Source organism: Heloderma suspectum, chromosome 5, assembly GCF_057233095.1.
Source record: "Heloderma suspectum isolate Gila_16-S chromosome 5, 16-S_ref, whole genome shotgun sequence".
Taxonomy (NCBI): domain Eukaryota; kingdom Metazoa; phylum Chordata; class Lepidosauria; order Squamata; family Helodermatidae; genus Heloderma; species Heloderma suspectum.
This window is the reverse complement of record NC_139462.1, coordinates 93,365,761-93,393,370: the sequence shown is the minus strand read 5'-3', so window position 1 is coordinate 93,393,370 and position 27,610 is coordinate 93,365,761. Positions and strand designations below refer to the sequence as shown.

General features: G+C 46.4%; 1 protein-coding gene across 1 annotated transcript in view; it reads right to left on the bottom strand.

Annotated features, from left to right (window-relative positions):
• SGCZ (sarcoglycan zeta) overlaps positions 1-27,610 on the bottom strand; it is a 541,716-nt gene that overhangs the window by 411,158 nt on the left and 102,948 nt on the right. Inside the window, exon 3 of the mRNA XM_084856694.1 lies at positions 3,059-3,253. Coding sequence (XP_084712820.1) covers positions 3,059-3,253 — 195 coding nt within the window. The remainder of the gene's footprint in view (positions 1-3,058; positions 3,254-27,610) is intronic.

Here is a 27,610-nt window from a genome sequence, read left to right as displayed (position 1 = left end):
TGTTTTAAATCTTTGTAAACCACCCAGAGAGCTTTGGCTATGGGGCAGTACAGAAATGTTAACAACAACAACAACAACATAAGAATTGCCTTGTTGAATCAGACCAAGGCTCCTTGTTGGTTGGATTTAGATGAGCAATCTGCTTCCCTACAGTGGCCAGCCAGATTCTGCCAGAAAGATGCTCCGGAAGGGCATGATGGTGAGAGCAGATTTGTTATGTTTAACTCCCGCATCTTGTACTCAGAGGTGTACTCCTCTGACTTTCAGCTGTTAATCAGTATTGATAGATCTCTCTTCCAAAGTCTTCTAAACATTTTTAAAGTCATCTGAGCTAGTGATCATCACTGCATTTTGCAGAGATGAATACCTATAAGTTATAGAGGGGGTGAGGAAGTCCTTCACTCTATCTGGCCTCAATCTATAACCCTCTAATTTAATTGGATAACCCTGAAACTTCCTTCTACTGTGAAAGTGTAAAGGGCTTCTCCAGACCTTGTGAGAGACAATATGTCATTGGGGCTAGTGTGTAGATTCTTCATCCATTTGAAATCCATCACTTTATGACACATCCAATTAATTACAATTCACTGTATACATTAGGAGAAAAAAACCATACACAGAATACAGAAATGGGATGGCCAGATTAAGAAAATGTTAAAATACACAGCCAGTGAATATTTAAATATACCAAGAGGGCACTTTAAATAGTGTTTGGGATGTATTTTTTTAAATATGTGCTGAATCTGGCCATTTCTGTATTCTGTTTATTTTTTAAAAAACACACACACAGGAATAATTCTTAACTGAATAAGACCACTGGATCATCTTAGGAGAGTCACTGCACACCAAATTTTAATACATAAACAAGACAGTGTAGATCTACATAGATGAGGAAGGCACTAGGTTGCTAAAGAAAAGTTATTACGACTCATAAAACACCCTGATAATATGGATAATAAAGCCAAGGGATTGTCAAAGTGCATATTCCATAGATTTGCATGATAAAAACAGATAATAAGCACACTCCTCTCTAAGGCAAAATAAGACTCTATCCAACAAAGAAGTCAAGGGAAAATCAGTATATTTCCTTTTTTAAAATTACACATTAAATCTACAAGGTTCTATGACTGGGTATCCACGTGCTGTTCATTTCACAGAAGGCGCCATTTCAGAATAGCAAGGGCACCATTTAGGATCAGTGGGGGAGGAAGGAATCAACCTCCCACCCTGTGTTTCAGAGCCGCATGGTTATTCCTCAGAAATATCTACGTTTCTGGCCTGCCTAATGGTTCTACGCACCAGCTGACTGGAGATGAACTGGAACAGCCAGTTCCCCTGTGAGAAATGTTGATGAAATCATTCCACTATGCCAGAACTCGAGAGGGAATTGTGGAACTTGCACAATTCACAGCAGGCACTTGATATGGAAAGGGGTCAGTAAACACACTACCCCTCACAGGATTAGAGACGTTTGGGGCATGAGGGGACATGGAACATAAGGTCTAGCACACTGCTGAACTTAAGCACCCCCCAAAAAACCCAATCACATTAGTTTAACTTAAATCCTATCCATTTCAATGGGCCTACTCTAAGCAGGATTAACATTAGATACAACCCAGAAAGTCTCTGATTTAGCAAGGTGGCAGTGTTTTTACTAGAACTGAACAGAAGATTTCAACTCATCTTTTCTTATTTCTCTGAAAAAGGGGTGTCGGGGAGAGAGGGAAGGAAAAGAAAATAATGCATTTTCTGGGGATGGGAAACAAATCTAAAAAAAAAAAATGCCCCAGGAGGAGGGGCTTACCACAAAAAGTGGTGGTGGCATTTATGAGGTAGTTCTTTCTTTATCTACTTCCTTCACCACTACATATGGAGATAGAGCTGCAATCTGCATAGGAATAAGCAACATTTGGTTGTAGAAAGGGATAATATCTGTTTTAAAGGAAAAATTATAAAATGAATACTTGTAATGATGTACATGCTAGGGATGTTGCGGGGGTCTGGTTGGGGCTCAAAGCTCAGAGATTTCTCACCAGCTCAGCTTCCTGGATGCCAGTCCATGGATCCCTGCACATGCCCAACTTGGTATGCACTGAGTCGTGCATTTTGGCCAGAAAGTAGCAGGTCCTGAGGACACCCCAGAAATGCTTCTGCCTTCCGCCCACAATTATGTGTGTGTGTGTGGGAGGGGGAAGGGGATTTCACAGTATCCCTATGGGTCACTATTGTTATTAATAGTTAAATGGGCTTATATACTAGGCATGTTTGACCTATGCTGAGCTGACAGCATTGCTAGTGTTATTATGAGATATAAGAAAGTAACCATGATAGAGGTCTACAGAATTATGCATGGTGTGGAGATGTGAATAGGGAGACATTTCTCTCCCTCTCTCAAAATACTAGAACCCGGGGTCATCCTATGAAGCTGATTGGTGGGAGATTCAGGACAGATAAAAGGAAGTACTTCTTCACACAGCACATAGTTAAACTGTGGAATTTGCTACCACAGGAAGTGGAGATGGCCACCAGTTTGGATGGCTTTAAAAGGGGGCTAGACAAATTCCTGGAGGAAAAGGCTATTGATAGCTACTAGTCTTGATGGCAATGTTCTACCTCCAGTACCGGGACAGTGAGCCTATGTACACTGGTTGCTGGGGAACATGGGTGGGAGGATGTTGTTGCACTCAGTATGGGTCCCTGGTCGACAGCTGGTTGGCCACTGTGTGAACAGAATGCTGGACTAGATGGACCCTTGGTCTGATCCAGCAGGGCTCTTCTTATGTTCTTGTGTTCTTATGTTCTAACCACAACCAGTGTTCTTAATGCTGGCTTTGTGCAACTCAAACTTTCTAGTCTCCGAGGAGAGCAGACCTTTCAGCTGTGCTGTGGATTTCTGCTCTCATGCCCTATCCCAATCTCATTGTCCTCCCCACTGAAATTCAAAATGGTGCCCCTGCTAAAAAGAAGTAATTTGCTATCCAAAGAATAAACAAACCAAAGCACCCCCCTATACTCTTGAAAATGAACAAACTAAGAATCAAAACTTGTTGCTACTTACCACTGTGAAATTCATTACTTTCAGTATCCATATCGTCATTGCTAAGTTAACTATCATGGTAACCAATAGCAAGAGGACAAAGAAGTATAGGCACCTCTTGCGCCAACCATAAATCCCTACTGGATAAAGCTGAGGGTTTTCTGTTCTTGGCAGATTGTTTTGCTGTGTTGCCAGTATGTACTGTTCTCGTGTCATCTATTAAAAAAAAGAACAACAAAATACAAACATTAAGTGTTTATCCGAATAATCAATTAAAATATGCTGTTTTCATATGACTGTATTAGAATATATGCCCCAGCTTTTGACTCAGGGACTCCCGAAGGAAATTCCCTCTGTCTGAAACTTTCTTTATTTGTTCAAGTGTTTGCAAACAAATTAAAGATAAAAGCGTGGGGCACCCATAGACTTACATTTCTTAACCATACAAAACTGGCATACGATTTCATATATTAGTGGCCATTAAAAATTCAGACGAAATCAACACCATACAAAACATGATCAAAGCTACAGAGAAAACGTACATATATACTGGCACCAAGTATGAATTCATGTTTGAATCTACCCCCTCCTCTTCCCTTAACTATGTGGTATCCGAGTGTTCCGGTAAAGTGGGCAAGCCGACTTTGAGCAAAGCTTGGCTGCCATGTTGCTATTACTCAACTACTGATCTTCAGGAAACACTCCCCATATAGGATTGCTTATTAAGGAACCCCTAAGCATTGTCGAGGATTCTGGGGCCTGTTTTAGGGTGCAAATACAGGTCATAAAGGTACCAGCCACTACCTTTAGGCCTTACTGACACCGTGCATGAACAGGGAGTACACTCTAAATGCATAGGAAAAAATATATTAAGAATGGTACAAAGGGGTATTTATTGAAGGATCCAGTCCAACATAGTTTGAGTTTGAAGGCTTCATGAAGAGAAAGATTCAAACTGCACACTTCTGAGACTGTCAGTGCCAGCTCCAGGTTTTTGAAAGCCCTTCGGCACGACACTCTCAATGGGCCCGCTCCCTTAGGGGGTCTACCTTCTAACTGCCATTGTCACAAGTCACTCTTTCTCCTCATCCTCTTTCTCATCATTTCTACCACTTGTTCACTTGACAGATAGAGAGCCAGCGGGCCTGTAGACATTGGCATCTAGTGCTCCTCGGTCTCACCAACTCCATTGTCTGAGCCAGAGCAAGAGGCATGTGAATAAGCAGGCTGCAATGGTGAAGAGGAGGAACAACTCCTGGGGGCTCTTGTCGGTGGGCCCTTGCTGGGGTGTGGGCCCTCAGCAAGCACCTGACTGTGCCTACCCTTGACTTTATTTTATTTATTCCATTTCTATACCGCCCAATAGCCAAAGCTCTCTGGGCAGTTCACAAAAATTAAAACCAAGGAGCACATAATAAAACAATATAAAATATATAAAACATTAAAACCACAGTATTTTGGTTTTGACTTCGGCCCTAAAGACTGTACATGCTCGGAGAACATATCTGTCTTTCAATTAGAATTCTTTCCCTAATAAAAGGTTGATATTTGAAATGCATAAGCAGCCTGATATCTTGTTTTGCACCATTTTGGACTCTGTTCTTTTTGTTGTCATGTTTATTTGTTGATGCCATCCTACTACATTACTTCATGCCCTACAATACCCCTCCTTGCCTGCACATTGCAGAGGAAGATCAGTAACACTGGGCAGGCTGTTTTTCAGTGAAGCTTGGCTGCCAGGCTGCCATTACTGGTCTTCTCACTGAAAAATGCCTGGTAAACTTTCAAAGAACTCCAGTATTCCCTAGAGCAATGTTTAAAAACTACTGATGTAGCTCAGTGTGCCATTATTAATGTCTCCCACACACCTTTTCCCAAGATTCAAGGCAGTTAATAACCAGTTATGAAAAAAGGAACATAACAGGATATTCAATTTATCCATCAATCAGTACCATATTGACATTAAAATTACATCACTCTTGTAGCTTAATGACCATCCTTAAAACACACTGAAACCAAGTCTTTTAACCCATTTGGAAGTCATAGAGGATCAGTCTGTACTGTCTGGACCTTTACTGAAATATAGGCACCTGCCTCATCCCGAGTCAGATCTTCAGTCCATCAAGCTCAGTATTGTGTGTAGTAGGGATGGATGGATGTCCCAGAGTTCAGGTCCTCCAGGCACCCACCAAACCTCTGACACAGCTCGCATGCCCCCCCACCCATGCTTAAGCTCCTATCCCCTGCTCACTGAGACACTTGCACTCACCCTGGACCCATCCGTAAGCACCAGTTTGCAAAAGAAAATGTGATCACAAATATGCACACATCTAGTCTTACACAAAATGGCACAATGAATGGCCAATATACACAAGATTAAAGGTGTAAATGGCCCATTTATGCCTGTAATCTTGCATACATCGGCTATTCACAGGGCCATTTTGCATATGACTAGATGTGCAAATCCCTTCATGGATCACTGCCTTGTTGTGGCGAAGGGGCTTGCATAACTCAGTGAAGACATAAGCTATGCCATGCAGGGCCACCCAAGATGGACAGGTCATGGCAGAGAGTTCTGACAAAATGTGGTCCACTGGAGAAGGAAATGGCAACCCACCCCAGTATTCTTGCCAAGAAAACCCCATGGAACATATCACAAGGCTAAAAGAGATGACACCAGAAGATGAGCCCCTCAGGTCGGAAGGTGTCCAATATACTACTGGGGAAGAGCAGAGGGTATTTCCAAGTAGTGCCAGAAAGAGTGAAGCGGCTGGGCCAAACCCGAAAGGACACGCAGCTGTGGATGTGTCTGGTGGTGAAAAGAAAATCCGATGCTGTAAAGAACAATATTGTTTAGGAACCTGGAATGTAAGATCAATGAATCAAGGTAAGCTGGAGGTGGTGAAACTGAGATGGCAAGACTGAACATCGACATCTTGGGAATCAGCAAACTAAAATGGACAAGCATGGGTGAATTTAATTCAGGTGACCATCATATCTACTACTGTGGGCAAGAATCCCTTAGAAGAAATGGAGTAGCACTCATAGTCAACAAAAGGCTGGGAAAAGCAGTACTGGGGTACAATCTCAAAAATGACAGAATGATCTCAGTACGAATCCAAGGCAAACCATTCAACATCACAGTAATTCAAGTCTATGCCCTAACAACTGAGGCCGAAGAAGCTGAAGTTGATCTGTTCTAAGACCTACAACACCTTCTAGAACTAACACCAAAAAAAGATGTCCTTTTCATCATACTTTGGGATTGGAATGCCAAAGTAGGAAGTCAAGAAATCACCAGGATAACAGGCAAGCATGGCCTTGGTGTACAAAATGAAGCAGGACAAAGGCTAATAGAGTTTTGTCAAGAGAACATGCTGATCATAGCAAACACTCTTTTCCAACAGCACAAGAGGTGACTCTACACATGGACGTCACCAGATGGTCAATATCGAAATCAGATTGATTATGTCCTTTGTAGCCAAAGATGGAGAAGCTCTATACAGTCAGTAAAAACAAGACCTGGAGGTGACTGTGGCTCAGATCATGGGCTTCTTGTTGCAAAATTTCGGCTTAAATTGAAGAACGTAGGGAAAACCACAAACCACGAAACACCTACCTGGCTCCTCGCTGGGCAATCCGCAACGGGAGGTAGGCGCTCCATCCCTCCGTTCTGGAATCCTTAATGGGGGGGATGTGATCTGGTCCTCCCCCCCAGAATCCTGTCCGGACGGCTCCGCTCCATGGCCAAGCCGCGGAACCGCCGGCTGGCTCTGGCTGCTCGCAGCCGGACATCCGGCCTCTGGGCAGCTCAGAAGGGACGCAAATGGCAGCTGTCGTAGCCACCGCCATTTGCATCCCTGTATTGAGCCACGATAGGCTAAGTAAATACTTATGTAGCCTATCATGGCAGGGGGAAAAAAACCCAGCGTACGCAAATGGCGGCAGCCGCCGCCATTTGCGTATGCTGGGGGTTTTTCCTGCCTGCCGTGATAGGCTACGTAAATACTCACATAGCCTATCACGGCCTCTGCAGGGAAGCAAATGGCGTCCCTGAGTTAGCCGTGATAGGCTATGTAAGTATTTACGTAGCCTATCATGGCTATGAAGACGAAGCGAATGGCGGCCGCAGGACGGCCGCCATTCGTAAAGCAGTGCGGATGGGAGAAGGTAAGTACTCCGTTTCGCGTGCCTTTCATGGGGTGGGGGCGGCAGGGACTTTGTCCTGTGCACCTTTCGTGGGTTGGGGGGGCGAGGGCTTCATTCCGCGATGGATTTCGGGGGGCCAAATGCACTGGCATTCGGCCTCACTGAGATCCATTGCGGAATTCTCTGACATCCCTAAAAGAAATTGAGGAAAACAATAGAATGGGAAAGATTAGAGATCTTTTCAAGAAAATCGGAGATATCAAGGGAAAGTTTTGTGCAAAGACGGGCATGATAAAGGACAAAGAAGGCAGGGACCTAACAGAAGCAGATGAGATTAAGAAGAGGTGGAAAGAATACACAGAAGAACTATACCGGAAAGATCTGAATGTCCCTGATAGCCATGATAGTGCGGTCACTGAACTTGAGCCGGAAATCCTCGAGAGTGAAGTCAAGTGGGTCTTAGGAAGCATTAGTAACAACAAAGCTAGCGAAGATGACAGTATTCCAGCTGAGCTATTTAAAATCCTAAAAGATGAAGCTGTTAAAGTGCTGCACTCAATATGCCAACAAATTTGGAACACTCAACAGTGGCCACAAGACTGGAAAAGGTCAGTTTACATTCCAATTCCAAAGAAGGGCAATGCCAAAGATGTTCAAACAACCGTACAATTGCGCTCATTTCACATGCCAGCAAGGTGATGCTCAAAATCCTACAAGCTAGGCTTCAGCAGTATGTGAACCAAGAACTACCGGAAGCACAAGTGGGGTTTTGAAGAGGCAGAGGAACTAGAGATCAAATTGCCAACATTCTAGGGATGGCAGAGAATTCTGCCATGGATCTCGGTGAGGCTGAATGCCAGTGCATTCGGCCCCCCAAAATCTGTGGCGGAATGGCCTGCCACCCCCCCTGCCACCCCACGGATACCCTCTGGGATGAGACTTACCTGGGGCGGATCTTCTGGGCGGCGGCGGCTCCGGTGGCAGCTCCAGTGGTGGATGCGGCGGCTGCGGCGGTGGTGGCTGCAGCGGCTGGTCTTCCGACGGGCTGCCGCCACCGCCATTTGCAGTTTTGTTGTTGTTGTTTTTTTTACAAGACGTGATAGGCTACGTAAAAACTTACATAGCCTATCACATCTGGCTTAAAAAAAAACGCGTACGCAAATGGTGGTGGCTACGGCTGCCGCCATTTGCGTTCCTTATTTTTTGCCGTCTTAGTCTACGTAAATATTTACGTAGACTAAGGCAGTGAAAATAAGGGGAACACAAATGGGGTAGCAGACGCTATTTGCGTTCCCCGTTATTTTCGCCGTCTTAGTCTACGTAAATATTTACATAGACTAAGATGGCCAAAAATAAGGAACGCAAATGGCGGCAGCCGTAGCCGCCACCATTTGCGTACGTGCGTTGTTGTTGTGTTTTTAAAGCCAGATGTGATACGCTATGTAAGTCTTTACGTAGCGTACCATGACTGACTACAGGGACGCAAACGGCGGTGGCTAAGGCGGCCACCATTTGCATCCCTGCTAGCCAGCGGCCGGATGTCTGGCTGCTGGTGGGGCCGGCCAGCGGCTCCGCGGTATCCCAGCGGAGCGGAGCCGGCCGGCCAGGACTCCGGGGGAGGGTCGGAGCACCTCCCCCCGCCAGCGGAACCCAGCGGAGCCAGGTAAGGGGAGTTTTGTACATCCCTACAACATTCGCTGGATCATGGAGAAAGCAAGAGAATTCCTTAAAAACGTCTATTTCTGCATCATTGACTTAGGGTTGTACGAAAGTCACTTCCCTTTCTGCGGATTATGTTGATGGTGGGGGGGAGGAGTTCCGTCCCTCCCCCCGGAATCCTCGACGGGGGGGAGGCGATCCGTTACTTCCCCCCGGAATCCTCGAAAGGCCGGCTGTGCTCCGTAAATATTTATGTAGGCTAAAACGGCCAAAAGTAAGGAAAGCAAATGGCGACAGCCATAGCCGCCGCCATTTGCATACACGGTTTTGGTTTTTTTAAAAAACCCAGCCATGATAGGCTACGTAAATCTTTACGTAGCCTATCACGTCGTCGTTGTTGTTTTTTTACAAGACTGCAAATGGCGGCGGTGGCAGCCGGACTTAGGGTTGTCAGAAAATTTCTCCACGAATCTCCGGGAGGCTGAATGTGTTGGCAAATTGGTGGAGAAACGGTCCGCCACCCCCCTGCCCCCCCTGGGATGGGACTTACCTTGGTCAAATGTCCCTGGCGGCTGCGGCTCCCAGCGGCGGTGCGGCGGCGGCTGTGCGGCGGTAGCCGGTCTTGCGACCGGCTGCCACCGCCGCCATTTCCAAGTGTAAAACAACAACAACAACAAATGTGATAGGCTATGTAAAGATTTACGTAGCCTATCATGGCTAGATTTTCAAAAAACACCGTGATAGGCTACGTAAATGTTTATGTAGGCTATCACGGCTGACTTTGGGAAAAAAAAAAGCGCGTACGCAAATGGCGGCGCCCATGGGCGCCGCCATTTGCGTTCCTTATTTGGGCACGTGTAGTCTACGTAGACATTTACGTAGACTACACGTGCCCAAATAAGGAACGCAAATGGCGGCGCCCATGGGTACCGCCATTTGCGTATGTGCTTTCTTTTTTTCCAAACTCAGCCATGATAGGCTATGTAAACATTTACGTAGCCTATCACGGCTGACTGCAGGGGCGCAAACGGCGGCGGCTATGGCCGCCGCCATTTGCGACCCGGCAGGAGCAGAGGATTCACGGCCGGAGGGATGGGGCACCTTCCCCCCCGGCCAGAATTTCAGCCAGAGGGACAGGGTGCCTCCCCCCCGGCCAGAATTTTGTCCGGAGGGACAGGGCGCCTCCCCCCTGGCCAGAATTTCGGCTGGGAGGAATGGAGCGCCTCCCCCCCACTGCAAAGCAAGCTGCGGGACCGGGTAAGGGACTTTCGTCCATCCCTACAGCCGGTTGGAAGACCAGCCGCCGCTGCCGCAGCCGCCGCCGCAAACACGGCTGCCTGGAAGATCCCCAGCTAAGTGTCGTCCTGGGGGGATCCGCCGGGGGGCGGGGGGGTGGCAGGCCATTCTGCCATGGAGTTTGGGGGGCCAAATGCACTGGGATTCGGCCTCCCCAAGATCTGTGGCAGAATTCTCTGACATCCCTACATTGACCACGCTAAAGCCTTTGATTGTGTGTGGACCACAACAAACTGCGGCAAATTCTTAAAGAGAATTACCAGACCACCTTACCTGTCTCCTGAGAAACCTGTTCGAGGGTCAAGAAGCAACAGTAAGAACCAGACATGGAACAATCGATTGGTTCAAAATTGGGAAAAGAGTACAACAAGGCTTCATATTGTCGCCCTGCTTATTTAACTTATATTCAGAGTACATCATGAGAAACGCCGGGTTGGATGAGTCACAGGTCGGAATTAAGATTGCTGGGAGAACTATCAACAACCTCAGATACACAGACAATACCACCCTAATGGCAGAAAGTGAAGAGAATCTAAAGAGCCTGTTGTTGAGGGTGAATGTGGAGAGTGTAAAAGCTGGTTTGAAACTCAGCATTAAAAAAACTAAGATCATGGCATCTGGGCCCATCACTTCCTGGCATATAGAAGGGGAAGAAATGGAAGCAGTGACAGATTTTATTTTCTTGGGCTCCAAGAATGTTCTTTTCTGTATGTTGATGAATGATGAATTAAATACCCAAGTATTTGTTAAATACTTGAGTAATTGCCCAACATTGAAACAAGCATTACAACCCAGAGAGTTGATCTAGTCCCTTGTCTCTGCATTCTTCTTCTCCATCCCCCACACACCACTCCCATGTGCAGGATTCCTATACCATGAGACCCTTTCCCCTCCTGGGCAGGAAGAACTGTGGGTTGTTGAACCTCTTTCAGCCTCCTAAAACAATAAAACACTAAACAATGAATCCACCAAAGGAGACCCTTAGTAATAATGCATGGTGTGGAGAGGTGGTGGTTGCAAATGCAGTCGGTAATACTACTAACCTTTCAGGAATGTGAAAAGGGTATCAAAAAGGAATGCAAATGGAGAGAGTCCAGCTCCAATGTCAATTTGGAGGGTAATTCATATTCATGGTACAAGCATTCACAACAAATGCCATATTCTAAAAGGTGCTGTCATTTATTCATTCAGAGAACAAAAATGACCCATGTCACTTCCTGAAGCCATTAATTCTGTAATTCTTTAAACAAATGAGACAACTTTGGAATGAAGGATTTTAGAATCGCAAACAATGTTTAGGCATAACTATGCACTTCTGCACTATGCAATGCACTTCTGCTTAATTCCCTGATCCTATTCTCCATCAATGAATGCACTGACTGGCTAGGATTGTTGCTACAATGTCAGGGAGGTTTTCACGCGGTGGTTTCACTTGCCTCAGATGTCCATGCTAATGTGTGGATGAAGGGGCTGACCTGTGTGTTGTCAGGGGAGGGGGCCAGAGGTGTGGCCCCATAACTCATTGAATAACATGATGCCTCATCATGCAACTAATGTGTGAAGGGACCTTGATTCCAAGCTTGGTGTGCATTAGAGTTGCCAAATTCCTTGGCTAGGCGCTAACATTTCTCACAGCTGGCTCTGAATGACGGTGGATACTAGTAGCAATAGAGAGCAGAAGCAAGCAAGAAATGTCCTCCCACTCTCCTCCAGACTCAGAAGGCCAAAAGCAAATGACTCAAATAAAACCTCCGGGGGAAAATAGTTCACAGTTCTCATTAAAATAATTTTAGTCTTCATTTTAAGCTAGTCTCAATATATGGCAATTTAGGAAGTTAATAACTGAGAATGTCAGAGCACATGTATTCACTAGATTGCTAATCTTCTGGTATTTAGCAAAAATGGCTTTAATGATTTCGGGATTAAATTTTATCATATCCCTTCATTTCCACATCCTTTTATTCTAACATATATTTATTATCTGTTCAGAATGCACACCTGTATTTTTCTTCGTACAAAAAGAAAGGTGCAATATGAATGGCTAACAAAAAGGAAATGAAGATTTTTGTTGTTTTAGAGCAATTTTCTTAGGGATGTCAGAGAATTCCGCGATGGATCTCGGTGAGGCCGAATGCCAGTGCATTCGCCCCCCCGAAATCCATTGTGGAACGGCCTGCCACCCCTCCGCCCCCTGTGGATCCCCCCCAGGATGAGACTTACCTGGGGCGGATGTTCCAGATGGCAGCGGCTCCAGCAGCAGCTTCGGCGGTGGCGGCGGTGGCTGGTCTTCCGAACAGCTGCCACTGCCGCCATTTGCAGTCTGGTCTTTTTCTTCCCCCCCCCCCAGACGTGATAGGCTATGTAAAGACTTACGTAGCCTATCACGTCTGGTTTTTTTTAAAAAAAACGCATACGCAAATGGCGGTGGCTACAGCCGCCACCATTTGCATTCCTTATTTTTCTCCGTCTTAGTCTATGTCAATATTTACGTAGACTAAGACGAAGAAAAGAAAGGGAACGCAAATAGCGCCCAATACGCTATTTGCATTCCCCTTTCTTTTCTTCGTCTTAGTCTACATAAATATTGACGTAGACTAAGACGGCGAAAAATAAGGAATGCAAATGGCGGCGGCCGTAGCTGCCGCCATTTGCATATGCATTTGTTTGTGTTTTTTTCCCCAGAGCCCTCTGCGGCTGGAAATCCGGCTGCGGATGGCCCTGGCCTGGGCCTGGCCGGCTGCTCCACGGAGCTGCCGTGGAGCACAGTCGGCCATCGAGTATTCCCGGGGGGAGGACCGGATCGCCTCCCCCTCCGTTGAGGATTCCAGTGGGAGGAACGGAACACCTCCTGCCACCATGAAAAGAATCCACGAAAAGGTAAGTGACTTTTGTACATCCCTAAATTTTCTTCATCAGCAAGTCATGATAAATCTAGTTTTTGACTGTCCAGAATTAAAGAAAAGGGGTGTTCACATATTACACTGAATGTGCATTCACACTGTATGCATGATTGTTCAGATGGTTGCGAGAATCATTCTCCTGAACATGCAGGGCCTTAAAGTGAGTACAGGGTCAGGGTCATGCATGCTGGCCCCACCTCGATCTCTTCAGGTGTGCTTCCCCCAGCAAATCAGATCTTGCTGAGTTGAATTGGTAAGGTCTAAAAGGGAGCTCTAGTCATGTCCACTTGAACATGAGCAGAACTCTCTGCCCTGATTGCCTTATCAGAGTGCCTGATCATGTGAGTAGAGCTCTTGTTCAGACCTTGCTGATTCAACTTTAAAAGATCTGAGCTGAGGGGGGCAAGGCCAGCATACCTGAAGACTCATTGCCCACTTTAAACCCTCAGGCACTCTGGCATACACATGAACACGGCTTCTGTCTATATGTGTTCATACCCAATTTGGACCCAGGTGCTAGAATCCTGTTTAATCCATGGGTATTTAATCATGGACATGGCTGTGCCTGGGTTGAATAAAGACACATTTTAGCCCCATTCAGCTGTTGTTGAACTGAGATCACTAAACTCATGAGGAGATTTTCCAGGGTTCTTAACATGGAAAGGCACATAAAGACACATTTTATAAAGACACATTTTAGCCCTATTCAGTCATTGTTAAATTGAGATCACTAAACACATGAGGAGATTTTCCAGGGTTCTAAATTGCATGGAGAGACTCCACAGATACAGGAGGATCTCTTCTCCAGACTGTCACCCCCCACAGCTATCTTTCACTGTCACCCTTCACCCTCCATATGAGAGGGAGTCAGGGCTAGAGGGCTCCTTCTCCTCACGTGTATAGTGAATTCAGTTTAAATCAGGGCTATAGCTGGGTGAATGGATGAATGCATGCTCACTTTATGTAACAGCGTAAAGCAGGAGTGTTGAACCTTTTCCAGCCTAAGGACTGGATTTCTTTGAGTGGGGCCAAAGGCAAAAGGGGTGAGATCAAAACACCAATGATACCAGTATACATTAGTGTAAAGTTCTTACTGCCAGTAACAAAGCCTTGAGAGGGGCATTTCAATCTCGTAGAGTAGTGAAATCCCTGCATGAAAGCAGGGAAATCACAAAATGATTGGTGATTGGGGGAAGGGGGTCGAGGCCAGGGAAGGAAGGAGGCATGGCTAGGGATGGATGGACTCACCTCCATCCAGTTTCTCCAGGTGCTCGCCAAGCTGCTGCCTGCCCCTGCTCACCACACCATGCAAACCACTAGGCCATTCACACCTATAATGTTGTGCAAATGGTCCCTTTGTTACATACGTTTATGTAACATTATGTATCTGGAAAACCCTGAGCTGACATTTTTATGCAAAATGGTGGCTTGCTAAGAGGACATGTGGCCGCTAGGTGCTTGTGGACTCCAGGTGCTCAGCGAGCAGGTCCAGTAAGTGGTGGTGGCTTGGTGAACAGAGTCCAGGAGGCCAAGTGGGTGTGGGGAATCCATTGGACTCCACCCCCTTCTCAGACTCCCACAACATCCCTAGGCATGGCCATCTAGGGAACCACAGGCAGGCTAAATTTGACCTATGGGACTGAGGTTCTGCACCCCTATTGTAAAGTGTAGTCTTCTGTAGCATTCCCAGAACACAACTCTTTTTGACCCTGAGGAACTGCCATAGGAGATTCAGAGGTGCTTTTTGTGAGGAAAAATTGAGCGAGAGTAGAAAATTTGAGAGGGGAAAGAGATTGGGGTGGGATAGAATAATTTTTTAAAAACAAACAAACAAACAAACAAATAGAAACTTGAGAAGGCAGTTGAGGAGACTACTCTAGTCAAATACCATTGCACAGCAATCATCCAGCAGCAGCACTGAAGACAGAAATTAGGGCTGTACACAGACTACATTCAGTACATGTATAATATGAGTACACATGTTGTCCATCTGTTCACTTGTACAGTTATTTACACATACCATCTAGGGATGGTGGAGAATTCCTCCACGGATTTCAGTGAGGCCGAATGCACTGGCATTCGGCCCCCCGAAATCCGTGGCAGAACAACCTGCCCCCCCGTGGATTCCCCCCGGGACGAGGCTTACCTGGGGCGGATGATCCGGAAGGCGGCGGGTCTGGCAGCGGGTCCGGTGGCGGCGGTTGGTCTTTCGACCGGCTGCCACAGCTGCCATTTGCATCCGGGTCTTTTCCGTGATACACTACATAAGTATTTACGTAGCCTATCACGGCTGGGGAAAAAAAAAAAGGCGTACGCAAATGGCGGCGGCTACAGCGGCCGCCATTTGCGTTCCCTATTTTTCGCCATTTTATTTTATGTAAATATTTACGTAGGCTATTACGGCGAAAAAAAGGGGAATGCAAATAGCGTAGTGGGCGCTATTTGCATTCCTTTTCCCCCCGCCGTTTTAGCCTACGTAAATATTTATGTAAGCTATTACGGAGAAAAAAAAGGAACGCAAATAGTGCCCACTACGCTATTTGCGTTCCCCTTTTTTTCCCGCTGTAATAGCCTATGTAAATATTTACGTAGACTAAAACTGCGAAAAATAGGGAATGCAAATGGCGGCTGCCGTAGTCGCCACCATTTACGTACGCCATTTTTTTGTGTGTGTTTTTGCCCAGCCATGATAGGCTACATAAATACTTATGTAGCCTATCACGGCTGCCTGGCTGGACGCAAATGGCGGCCGCTACGGTGGCTGCCATTTGCGTCCGCAGCAGCCCATCCGTAGCCGGAACTCCAACTGTGGACGGGCCTGGCCGGCTGCAGAGCAGAGCCAGCTGGGCAGGATTCCGGGGGGGAGGACCGGATTGCCTCCCCCCATGTCAAGGACTCCAGGGGGAGGGACGGAGGGCCTCCCCCCCACTGCGAACACAATCCGCGAAAAGGTAAGTGACTTTCGTACATCCCTATACCATTCACCAAGTGTACAGTCGAGGTACAGTGTACACAGAGTGCCTATCTGTGCTTGCAATGGAGTGTATATGTGTTCATACAGTGGTTTCCAGAGCCCTCTTCAGGCATTTGGAAGTACAACATATGGAGGGGAGACAGCCCCTGCCCCCATCCCTGACTACCCTGTCTTGATGGGGAAGGTCTGCAGTGAGGCTTTAACTGCATTCAGCTGAATGCTGTTACAATTCCCCACAGGACTGAGAACCCTGTGGAATCAGGGTACTGTGGTTGATTTGGCCCTGGGGTTTACATGCCCAGGAAATGCCAAGCCCAGAGATCAGTTTTAGTTCCTTGTTCGCTCACAACTTAGCAGAGAAACATTGTTCATGTGAGCTTGGGGTGGATCTTTCAGGGAGATTGCAGGGAAAGGCAATGCAAAATGAGCTGTGGTCCATCTCAAGAGCCTTTTATGGATTCAAGCAGTTTTTGCCTGCTGAGAAGTGTTCAGGTGTTCTGTAATGGTACTGACCTTGCTTGCTTTCAAAATAGTTTCCCCCCTTTTTATAGTAATGGTTTGTGTTTTAAAAAACACACACTGTGTTTTAGTGCAAGTGAACATGCTACAATAATTTCTAATTGTTTGAGGATAATCATCCTCAAAATTACATTCTGAAAAGTGTAGCATTGTGTAGCCTTTTCTATAACAATAAAACAGGATGTGTGCCTATCTATCTTTCCATCTGTCATTGCCCAGACTGTGAAACATAGACACCTGAAACATGGCGTGCATACTAAGGGAACCCTAAGAATATGCATCTCACATGTATTTGGTTTTTAAAGTGCATTAATCAATTTTAATTACTGTAAATGTATCCATGTGTTTGAAGACTGCAGTAAGATCTTCTACCACTAGGACAGACTTCCCTAAGCAGTAAATAGCTTTGCAGTCCATACAGTTTGAAGCCAGGGGAAATGGGACAGGCTAAGGGACAGAGTTATAGATCTGCCCCCTTCCTCCTGGAGTGGGGTAACCCTCCCACCTTGGCTGTATGGACTGTATGGAATAGAGTCCATTAAAGGGCTATATGGCAGGCTGTAGGGCCCCAAGCCTATAAGTAAGCTAACAGTAGTTTTACGGATGCTTAGAGATCCATAATGCTTTCTGCTTTGGTTCATTATTAGTTGCAATCCCTTGCAGTTGGGCCTCTCGGCTAGGGATGTCAGAGAATTTCTCCACGAATCTCCGGGAGGCCGAATGCCAACGCATTCGGCCCCCCAAAATTGGTGGGGAAATTCTCCGCCTCCCCGGCCCCCCTGGGATGGGACTTACCTCGAGCGAATGTCCCTCACGGTGGCGGGCCCTGGCGGCAGTGCGGCGGTGGTGCGGTGGTGCGGTGGTGCGGTGGTGGCGGCCGGTCTTCCGACCGGCTGCTGCTGCCGCCGCCATTTCCAAATAAAGTGTAAAAAAAAAAAAAAGTTATAGGCTACGTAAATCTTTACATAGCCTATCATGGCTGACTTTGAAAAAAAAAAGCACGTATGCAAACGGCGGCGCCCATGGGCGCCACCATTTGCGTTCCTTATTTGGGCAGGGGTAGTCTAGGTAAAGATTTACGTAGACTACAGCGAAAATAAGGGCAACGCAAATAGCGTTGCCCTTATTTTCGCCATAGTCTACGTAAATCCTTACGTAGACTACCCGTGCCCAAATAAGAAACACAAATGGCGGTGCCCATGGGCGCTTTTTTTTTTCAAAGTAAGCGCTTTTTTTTTTCAAATTCAGCTGTGATAGGCTACGTAAAGATTTACGTAGCCTATCATGGCTGACTTTGAAAATCTAGCCATGATAGGCTACGTAAATCTTTACGTAGCCTATCACTTTTTTTTTTACACTTTTTTCTTTCACTGCCGGGGAGACGGGGCGCTCCCCCCTGGCCAGAATTTTGGCGGGGAGGGATGGGGCGCCTCCCTCCCAGCCAGAATTTTGGCCAGGAGGGGCGGGGCGCCTCCCCACCCGCCAAGAATTTTGGGGGGAGAACCGGAGTGCCTCCCCCCCCGAAAAAAGCTGCAGGACCAGGTAAGGGACTTTCGTCCATCCATACTCTTGGCTCGTAAGATGAGTCAAAGGCCGGTATAGTGATCCTTCCGCACATTCCAGAGTTAACGAGCTCTGGTACTGTTGATCTTATCAGAGCCTAGGATGTGCCTGGGAGTAAAGCTATGTTTATTCTAAGCCACAGGTGTCCATGCTGAGAAAATTCTGATAGTCTTGCTTCTGCCAGATACGTTACCAAGCACTGCTAGGCTATGCTGGGAAAGTTGTAGATGAACTCTAATTAATGCTTGCACCTGTCATACTACCTCACTGCTATGCCTGAATAACATGTATGATATAAAAGTCATCATGCAACACTGCTCTTTGTTCAGTGCTTTTGTCTGATCCAACCACGGCTATGCGCTGTAAGTACTCAATAAATGTCTCCTCCTAAGCAAACCTGGATCTGACTTATCACTTTCTCAGCACCTCTAAATCTTGGAAGCCCACAGCCGGGGCATACACAGGGGCCATATGGCCTCTGCCATGCCCCTAAGACTAAGCCATGCCACTAAGCACCATGTCGGGAGCCATGCCTGTGGGTGTCATTGAGCTTCACTCAGATGAGACAAGCAAAATGTGTCCAACTCTGACAACTGTGTAAGTTTCCTTGAAGTCTTTGTTGTCTCAAACTAAAGGCTAGTTTAACCTGTGTGAACCTGGGCCCATTAATTAGTTATATGCTAAAAATCAGACAAACCAAAATGGTCCAAATAGCGTGTAAAAAACCCCAAAATTTGCACAAACTTCCAAAGTTGTGCAATTTTTCCCATAGACTAAAGTGTGGATTTTGTTCCACTAGCACTAATTTGCAGTTGCGCTAATGGGGATTAGTGCATTTGCACAAGTGTGCATTAGTGCTAATGTGCAGCTGTGCAAATGTGATAATCTGCGTTAGTTAATGCAAATTGGTACACTTTTGAAATTTGTGCAAATTAAACAGAAGCACATGTTTGAGCCCCTTCATGGATCACTGTCTTGTTGTGGAGAAAGGGCTTGCATAACTCAATGAAGCCATAAGCTATGCCATGCAGGGCCACCCAAGACGGACAGGTCATGGTGGAGAGTTCTGACAAAATGTGGTCCACTGGAGAAGGAAATGGCAACCCACTCCAGTATTCTTGCCAAGAAAACCCCATGGAACGTATCACAAGGCTAAAAGATATGACGCCGGAAGATGAGCCCCTCAGGTCGGAAGGTGTCCAATATACTACTGGGGAAGAGCAGAGGATATTTCCAAGTCGCGCCAGAAAGAGTGAAGTGGCTGGGCCAAAGCCGAAAGGACACTCAGCTGTGGATGTGTCTGGTGGTGAAAAGAAAATCCAATGCTGTAAAGAACAATATTGTTTAGGAACCTGGAATGTAAGATCAGTGAATCAAGGTAAGCTGGAGGTGGTCAAACATGAGATGGCAAGATGGAACATCGACATCTTGGGAATCAGCGAACTAAAATGGACAAACATGGGCGAATTTAATTCAGGTGACCATTATATCTACTACTGTGGGCAAGAATCCCTTAGAAGAAATGGAGTAGCACTCATAATCAATAAAAGGTTGGGAAAAGCAGTACTGGGGTACAATCTCAAAAATGACAGAATGATCTCAGTATGAATCCAAGGCAAACCATTCAACATCACAGTAATTCAAGTCTATGCCCCAGCCACTGAGGCAGAAGAAGCTGAGGCTGATCGGTTCTATGAAGACCTACAACACCTTCTAGAACTAACACCAAAAAAAGATGTCGTTTTCATCATAGGGGATTGGAATGCTAAAGTAGGAAGTCAAGAAATCACCGGGATAACAGGCAAGCATGGCCTTGGTGTATAAAATGAAGCAGGACAAAGGCTAATAGAGTTTTGCCCAATGTAAAGATTTACATGGCCTATCATGGCTGGGTTAAAAAAATGCGTATGCAAATGGCGGCGGCTACGGCCACCGCCATTTGCATTCCTTATTTTTCGCCGTCTTAGTCTACGTAAATATTTACGTAGACTATTACGGCGAAAATAAAGGGGAATGCAAATAGTGTAGCGGGCCTTTTTGATTCGCCGTTTTAGCCTTCGTAAATATTTACGTATTTATTATACATAAATATAAATATTAACGCCTCCCCCCCAACATGAACATAATCTGCAGAAAGGTAAGTGACTTTCGTACATCCCAACAAGAAAATCAGAGACATCAAGGGAACATTTTGTGCAAAGACGGGCATGATAAAGGACAAAGAAGGCAGGGATCTAACAGAAGCAGATGAGAAAAGGTGGAAAGAATACACAGAAGAACTGTACAGGAAAGATCTTAATGTCCCTGATAGCCATGATAGTACAGTCACTGAACTTGAGCCGGACATCCTAGAGAGTGAAGTCAAGTGAGCTTTAGGAAGCATTACTAACAACTAGGGATGGGGGAGAATTTCTCCCCGAAACTTCGGGGGGCCTAGTGCCAATGCATTCGATCCTCCGAAGGTTGTTCGGGGAGAAATTCTCCGCCCCCCCCGGGATGGGACTTACCTTTCACGAATGTCCCTCCCGGCGGTGGGTCCCGGCGGCGGTTTGCCAGGTCTTCATCAGGGGCGGGGGCAGCAGCCGGTCTTTCGACCGGGTGCCGCCGCCGCCATTACAAGAAAAGTAAAAAACAAAACAAAACGCCCCTGTGATAGGCTATGTGACGATTAACGTAGCCTATCACGGCTGACTTTGCAGATCTAGCCATGATAGGCTACGTTAATCATTACGTAGCCTATCACAGGGGCGTTTTTTTTTTTCTTTTGAAGTTCGTGGCCGGGGAGACGGGGCGCTTCTCCCTGGCCTGAATTTCGGCCGGGCGAGGCGGGAAGCCTCCCCCCCGGCCTGAATTTCGTCCGGGCGAGGAGGGAAGCTTCCCTCCCCGGCCTGAACTTTGGGGGGAGCAGCGAAGCGCCTCCCCCCCACCATAAAGCAAGCTGCGAGACCAGGTAAGTGACTTTCGTGCATCCCTACTAACAACAAAGCTAGCGTAGATGACAGTATTCCAGCTGAGCTATTTAAAATTCTAAAAGATGATGCTGTTAAAGTGCTGCACTCAATATGCCAACAAATTTGGAACACTCAACAGTGGCCACAATACTGGAGAAGGTCAGTTTATTCCAGTTCCAAAGAAGGGCAATGCCAAAGAGTGTTCAAACTACCGTACAATTACACTCATTTCACATGCCAGCAAGGTGATTCTCAAAATCCTACAAGGCCTGTGTGCTATGGTCCATGGGGTCATTAAGAGTCGGACACGACTTAACGACTGAACAACAACAACATGTTTGAGAGTTTGCAAATATTTTCAGTGGATGCATTCTTCTGTTCACACTGATGTTCGGGGTTGCAAGCACTTCATGGTCATATATTTTGCAAGCAGAAATGAAATTCTTATATATCCTTATTGTAACATATCTGGGGTAGGGATAGTGGAGAAATCCACCACGGACTCCAGTGAGTGTGTGGCAGAATGGACTACCCCACCGCCAGCCCGTGGAATTCCCCCCCTGGACGGACCCTACCTGGTTGTTGGCCATCCGGTCCGTCCTCAGCTGCCTCATCCCCATCTGTGGATGCAAATGGTGGCTGGTATAGTTGCTGCCACTTGCATCCCTGCTTTAGTCCTTGATAGGCTACGTAAGTATTTACGTGGCCTATTACAGCAAAAAGCAGGGGCGCAAATGACATCGAGGGCGCCATTTGTGTCCCTGCCCTTTGCCGTAGCCTATCACGTAGCCTATCACAAAGCCTATCACTTACGTAGCCTATCATGGCCTAAGGCAGGGACACAAATGACAGCTGCTACACCAGCAGCCACTTGCAGCCGCAGGCAGTCCAGCAGTGGCCGGAAGTCCAGCTGCAGTCGGCCCTGGCCAGCAGCTCCGCGGCCTTGCCGCCAAGTGGAGCTGGCTGGGGAGGATTCCGGGGGGGAGGGACAGATCGCCTCCCCCCCCAAGCTGACGCCCCCCAGAGGATTGGTGAGTGGGGTTCGTACACCCCTAATCTGGGGGATGTTATTATCCCATGCACAATCACTAGAAAATGTTGAAATCGGTAGCACTTATTATTTCTGAGCAAATAACCTGGATTCTCAGCAGACTGCACAAGTAATTCCTCATGGATAAATGCAGCAAAATGCAGTGGGGAAGAAAGCACAAACCCATAGAATATACCATAGTTTATGGCAAATATGTATCTAGGGCCCTGTCTCAGTTCTTTGGGGACCCACATCCTTGGCCTCATTAAAAGAGGATGCAGGCACCATAGTAGTGTGGATTGTGTTTGCTCTGTTGTCTGATCTGAAATAGAATGTAGTTTTATGTCATCCTTCTTCAAGCTGGTGATCTCCAGATGTTTTGAACTACAGGTCCCAGCATTCCTGACCACTGGCAATTCTGGCTGGGGCTGATGGAAAGTGAGGTTTGAAATATCTGGAAGGCACCAGTTTGGGGAAGGCCGCTTTGTGCCAATCGTGGCGCATGTTCAGGGGTACTGTGTGATTTTACTTATGAATTCCTTTGAGAGAGCGACAACTGGTGCCCACATTTTTAATTCTGACATTCACATTTCAGACTGCTGTGGAACAATTGACAATCTAAAAAATCAGAATCTGATGCCTGGCCCCAAATTTCATTTAAGTGGAATGAGCATGGACTTGGTCAATCAATTTATGGTGCAGCCTGCTGAATTCAGTGACATTCAAGTTGCCTCCTGCCATTCTATGCCTGTATTGGATTTGTATTAGAGCTGTGCACAAGCGGCCTCTCAGAATTCTCCAAACTATTTGTGGGCAGAGAATGGGGGGTGGGGATTTCACCAAATTTCTCCAGGGGGAGGAGAAATTCTCCAACAGTTTCTCACAGACAGGGCTCTCTATTGTCAGGGGTTGTAGCAACAACTTCTTTCTTTTTTCCTGAGGGTTTGTGTTTTTTTGCTCTGCCACTGCAGAGGCAACAGCAGCAACTGTGTTGAGGCTTCCATTTTTTTTGCCTCATTCTCAGGCATGTTATATTTTTTAAAAAATAATTTATTTTGGTTCTGTTTTTGAGCTTACCTAATCACTGCAACTCCTTCATGGATCACTGCCTTGTTGTGGTGAAGGGGCTTGTGTAACTCAGTGAGGCCAGAGCTGTCCACAGCCGGATTTCCGGCCGTGGAGGGCTCTGGGTAAAAAAACACACCAATAACCACATATGCAAATGGCGGCAGCTACGGCCGCCGCCATTTGCATTCCTTATTTTTGCCCTCTTAATCTACGTAAATATTTACGTAGACTATGACGGCGAAAATCAAGGGAAACGCAAATAGTGTAGCGGGCGCTATTTGCGTCCCTTTTTGATTCCCCCATTTGCGTACGTGGGTTTGTTTGGTTTTTTTAACCCAGCCAGCCATGATAGGCTACGTAAATCTTTACGTAGCCTATCATGTCTTTCTTTCTTTCTTTCTTTCTTTCTTTCTTTCTTTCTTTTTCTTTCTTTTTTTTCTTTTAGAAGAGTGGAAATGGTGGCGGTGGCAGCTGGTCGGAAGAATGGCCGCCGCAGCCGCTGCCGCAGCCGCTGCCGCCACAGCTGCCACTGGAGCCACCGCTGCCCGGAAGATCCGCCCCAGGTTAATCTCATCCCGGGGGGGATCCGCAGGGGAGCAGGGGGGTGGCAGGCCCTTCCGCCACGGAGTTCAGGGAGCCGAATACACTGGCATTCGGCCTCACCGTGATCCGTGGCGGAATACTCTGACATCCCTACATGTAGGGCCACCCGAGATGGACAGGTCATGGTGGAGAGTTGTGACAAAATGTGGTCCACTGGAGAAGGAAATGGCAACCCACTCCAGTATTCTTGCCAAGAAAACCCCATGGAACGTATCACAAAAACTACTGTACAATTGCGCTCATTTCACATGCCAGCAAGGTTATGCTCAAAATCCTACAAGCTAGGCTTCAGCAGTATGTGAACTGAGAACTACTGGAAGTACAAGCTGGGTTTTGAAGAGGCAGAGGAACTAGAGATCAAATTGCCAACATTCGCTGGATCATGGAGAAAGCAAAAGAATTCCAGAAAAATGTCTATTTCTGCTTAATTGACTACACTAAAGCCTTTGATTGTGTGGATCACAACAAACTGTGGCAAATTCTGAAAGAGATGGGAGTACCAGGCCACCTTACCTGTCTCCTGAGAAACCTGTATGAGGCTCAAGAAGCACAGTAAGAACCGGACATGGAACAACCGAATGGTTCAAAATTGGGAAAGGAGTATGACAAGGCTGTATACTGTCGCCCTGCTTATTTAATTTATATGCAGAGTACATCATGAGAAACACTGGGTTGGATGAATCACAGGTCGGAATTAAGATTGCTGGGAGAATTATCAACAGCCTCAGATATGCAGACAATACCACCCTAATGGCAGAAAGTGAAGAGGATCTAAAGAGCCTCTTGTTGAGGGTGAAAGTGGAGAGTGCAAAAGCTGGCTTGAAACTCAATATTAAAAAAAAATGAAGATCGTGGCATCTGGCCCCATCACTTCCTGGCATATAGAAGGGGAAGAAATGGAAGCAGTGACAGATTTTATTTTCTTGGGCTCCAAGATCACCGCAGACGGTGACTGCAGCCATGAAATTAAAAGATGCTTGCTCCTTGGGAGGAAAACTATGGCAAACCTAGACAGCATAGTAAGAAGCAGAGACATCACCTTGCCGACAAAGGTCCGTATAATCAAAGCTATGAATTTCCCAGTAGCAAGGTATGGCTGTGAGAGCTGGACTATAAGGAAGGCTGAGCACTGAAGAATTGATGCCTTCAAACTGTGGTGCTGGAGAAGAGTCTTACAAGTCCCCTGGACTGCGAGGAGGTCAAATCAGTCCATCCTAAAGGAAATCAACCCTGAGTGCTCATTGGAAGGACAGATACTGAAGCTGAAGCTCAAATATTTTGGCCACCTAATGCAAAGAGAAAACTCCCTGGAAAACACCCTGATGCTGGGAAAGATTGAAGGCAAAAGGAGAAGACAGAGGATGAGATGGCTAGATAGCATCACTGATGCAATGAATATGGACTTGAGCACACTTCAGGAGAGAGCGCAGGACAGGAAGGCCTGGCATGCTATGGTTCATGGGGTCACAAAGAGTTGGACATGACTGAATGACTGAACAACAACAACAACAATCACTGTAAGGCTGCTGAGTGTGTTGTTTTTTCTATTACACATCTCTCCACTGTTCTGCAACCTCCCAGGCCACTTGCATTTCCTGAACTGAAAAAACCACATGGGAGTAATTACCACATCATGTCTTCCCCTGGGCTTCAATTGAAGTGCAGGGATCTGAGGAGGCTACAGGCTACCACAGAGATTATTGTACAATGGAAGACAGGGCACTCACGCACACTCCTTGGCCACCTCATAAGTAAGGTAAGCACTAGAGCCCTGAACCCAACCAGTGATAATTTCTCCTTTGAATTTATTTCTGAAAGCAATTTCTTTTGTATCAAATTGAATGAGAATGGTAAAAAAAAAAAAAAGTGGAATAAATTTTCAGCATAGCACTAATTTCTATTACATGGTACCACAAGATATCTGATAATTGCTCTTTAAGAGGCAGCAGGTTAAATATACAAAGGGAAAAAACCAAGTCATTGAATTGTAAACCAAGTGTGACCACATACGGTATAATGATATGATAATTTACTTTGCCTTGTTTACACTACCTCTTTGATGCTGCCTAGGAATTGATTTGCCTGCTTGGTAGTAATTGACTAATGTATCCCATGTTAATTTGTATCCAGAGATTCCATTAATTGTAAAAGCATTACATTATTGTTTACTTATCAACATGCATCAGCATGTTGCCACATGCTTTTGTTACTTCCAAAATAGGTCAGCTTCAATTTCCTCATATAAAATGAATGTCTATCAAACAAGTTGGCACTATCATTAACCTTTTTATGATATCTCCAAAGGAGCCTAGAAATATGGGAAAGCAGAATATCCTGTCATTGAAAGGTTTCAAAATCTAGAAGCTCATTCTGGTGGTGGTTCTCACAGCCCTGCGTTGGAAAAATAGACACAACAAGGAGGACAGGAAGTGTTCCCCCACAATTGCTTTCCCCTATGGGGAACAGCTAAAGCTCAGTGGTAGGGCACATGCTTTCAGTGCAAAAGGTTCCAGGATCAACCCCTGGCATCTGTGTAGAGCTGGAGAAGACTCCACTCAGAAACACTGGAGGGCCACTGCGATCATCTGACTCATTGTAAAACAGATTCCTGTGTCCCTGGGTGTGTGCGTTGCAGGCCACACTGCCCCCATACTGGCCCCTGTCATTTCTGTGGACAAGAGCAAACTGAAGTACTGCACACATTTGAACTGCAATAACTGCAACACCCATGCCTTTCAAATGATGAGTCCAAAAGAGGCTTCCCATCCTGACATCTCCTCAAGGAGTTACAGCAGCACTGAACAAGTAGGAAATCAGGATGCTCCTTTTAAAAGACACTTCCTAGTGCAAGGATTTAGAACAGGGATGCCTAACCTGTGGCCCCCAAGGCCTTAACTGCAGCCCCCTAAGGACCCCTGACCTAGTGCAACCAAGCCCACCCACCAATTCCCCACCAATTGTTCCATTATAGTTGTGACTGCAGCCACCCCTTCTGTCACATGTTTATCTTATCTCCCCCTGCCTCCCCCAGCGATGCTGATATAGATAGCTACTTTCCTTGCTGGTAACAGCAGTGAGGAAGGAGTAATCTGTGTTAGGATCACTGGGGAAGGGGGTGGAGGGAAGGTCAGGGCCGGCACTACCACGAGGCAGAGTGAGGCAGTTGCCTCAGGCAGCAGAGTTGGGGTGTCATAAAAGGGCAGCAAATATTGATTGATTGATTGATTGAGCTAGCTAGCTAGCTAGCTAGTTATTGCATTTCTGCCAGGGATGGGGAGAGGTGCTCATGGAATTTCTGCCTCGTGTACCAAAATAACTTGGCTGACTTTGAATACTGTGCACCTTGATTTTGGTGTGTGTGTGTGTGAGCATTTGCTGCTCTGCTTCAGGCAGCAAAATGTCCCAGGCCAGCCCTGGGGAAGGCTCTCTAGTCCCTCTCCCAGCAATCCTCCCACAGATCACTCTTTCCCCACAGCTCTTAGCAGTGAGGAAGGAGGAATTGGTATCAGGATCACGTGTGTGTGTGTACACATGTGTGTGCATGCACATCTGTGTGCATGTGCAGCCCCCAAGCAAGCACCTGATGTGGCCCTCAAGGCCAAAAAGGTTGTGCACCCCTGGGTTAAAACAACAGAGGATCTGTCTCTTGTGGTATATTCCTGCTAGTCCATGTGGGCTAGCAGCAGCTAGTACTTAGATGTGTGGCTATAAAAAAAGAAAAGATATCCTTACCACTTTGCAGGATAGCGCTGATGACTGACTACCCAAGCAGTTCCATGCACACGGTGGGAATTGTTCATCTATGTCCCTCCACCCTGGGATAAGTTCCCTTTATCGGCACATTCTCAGACAATTTCTTCT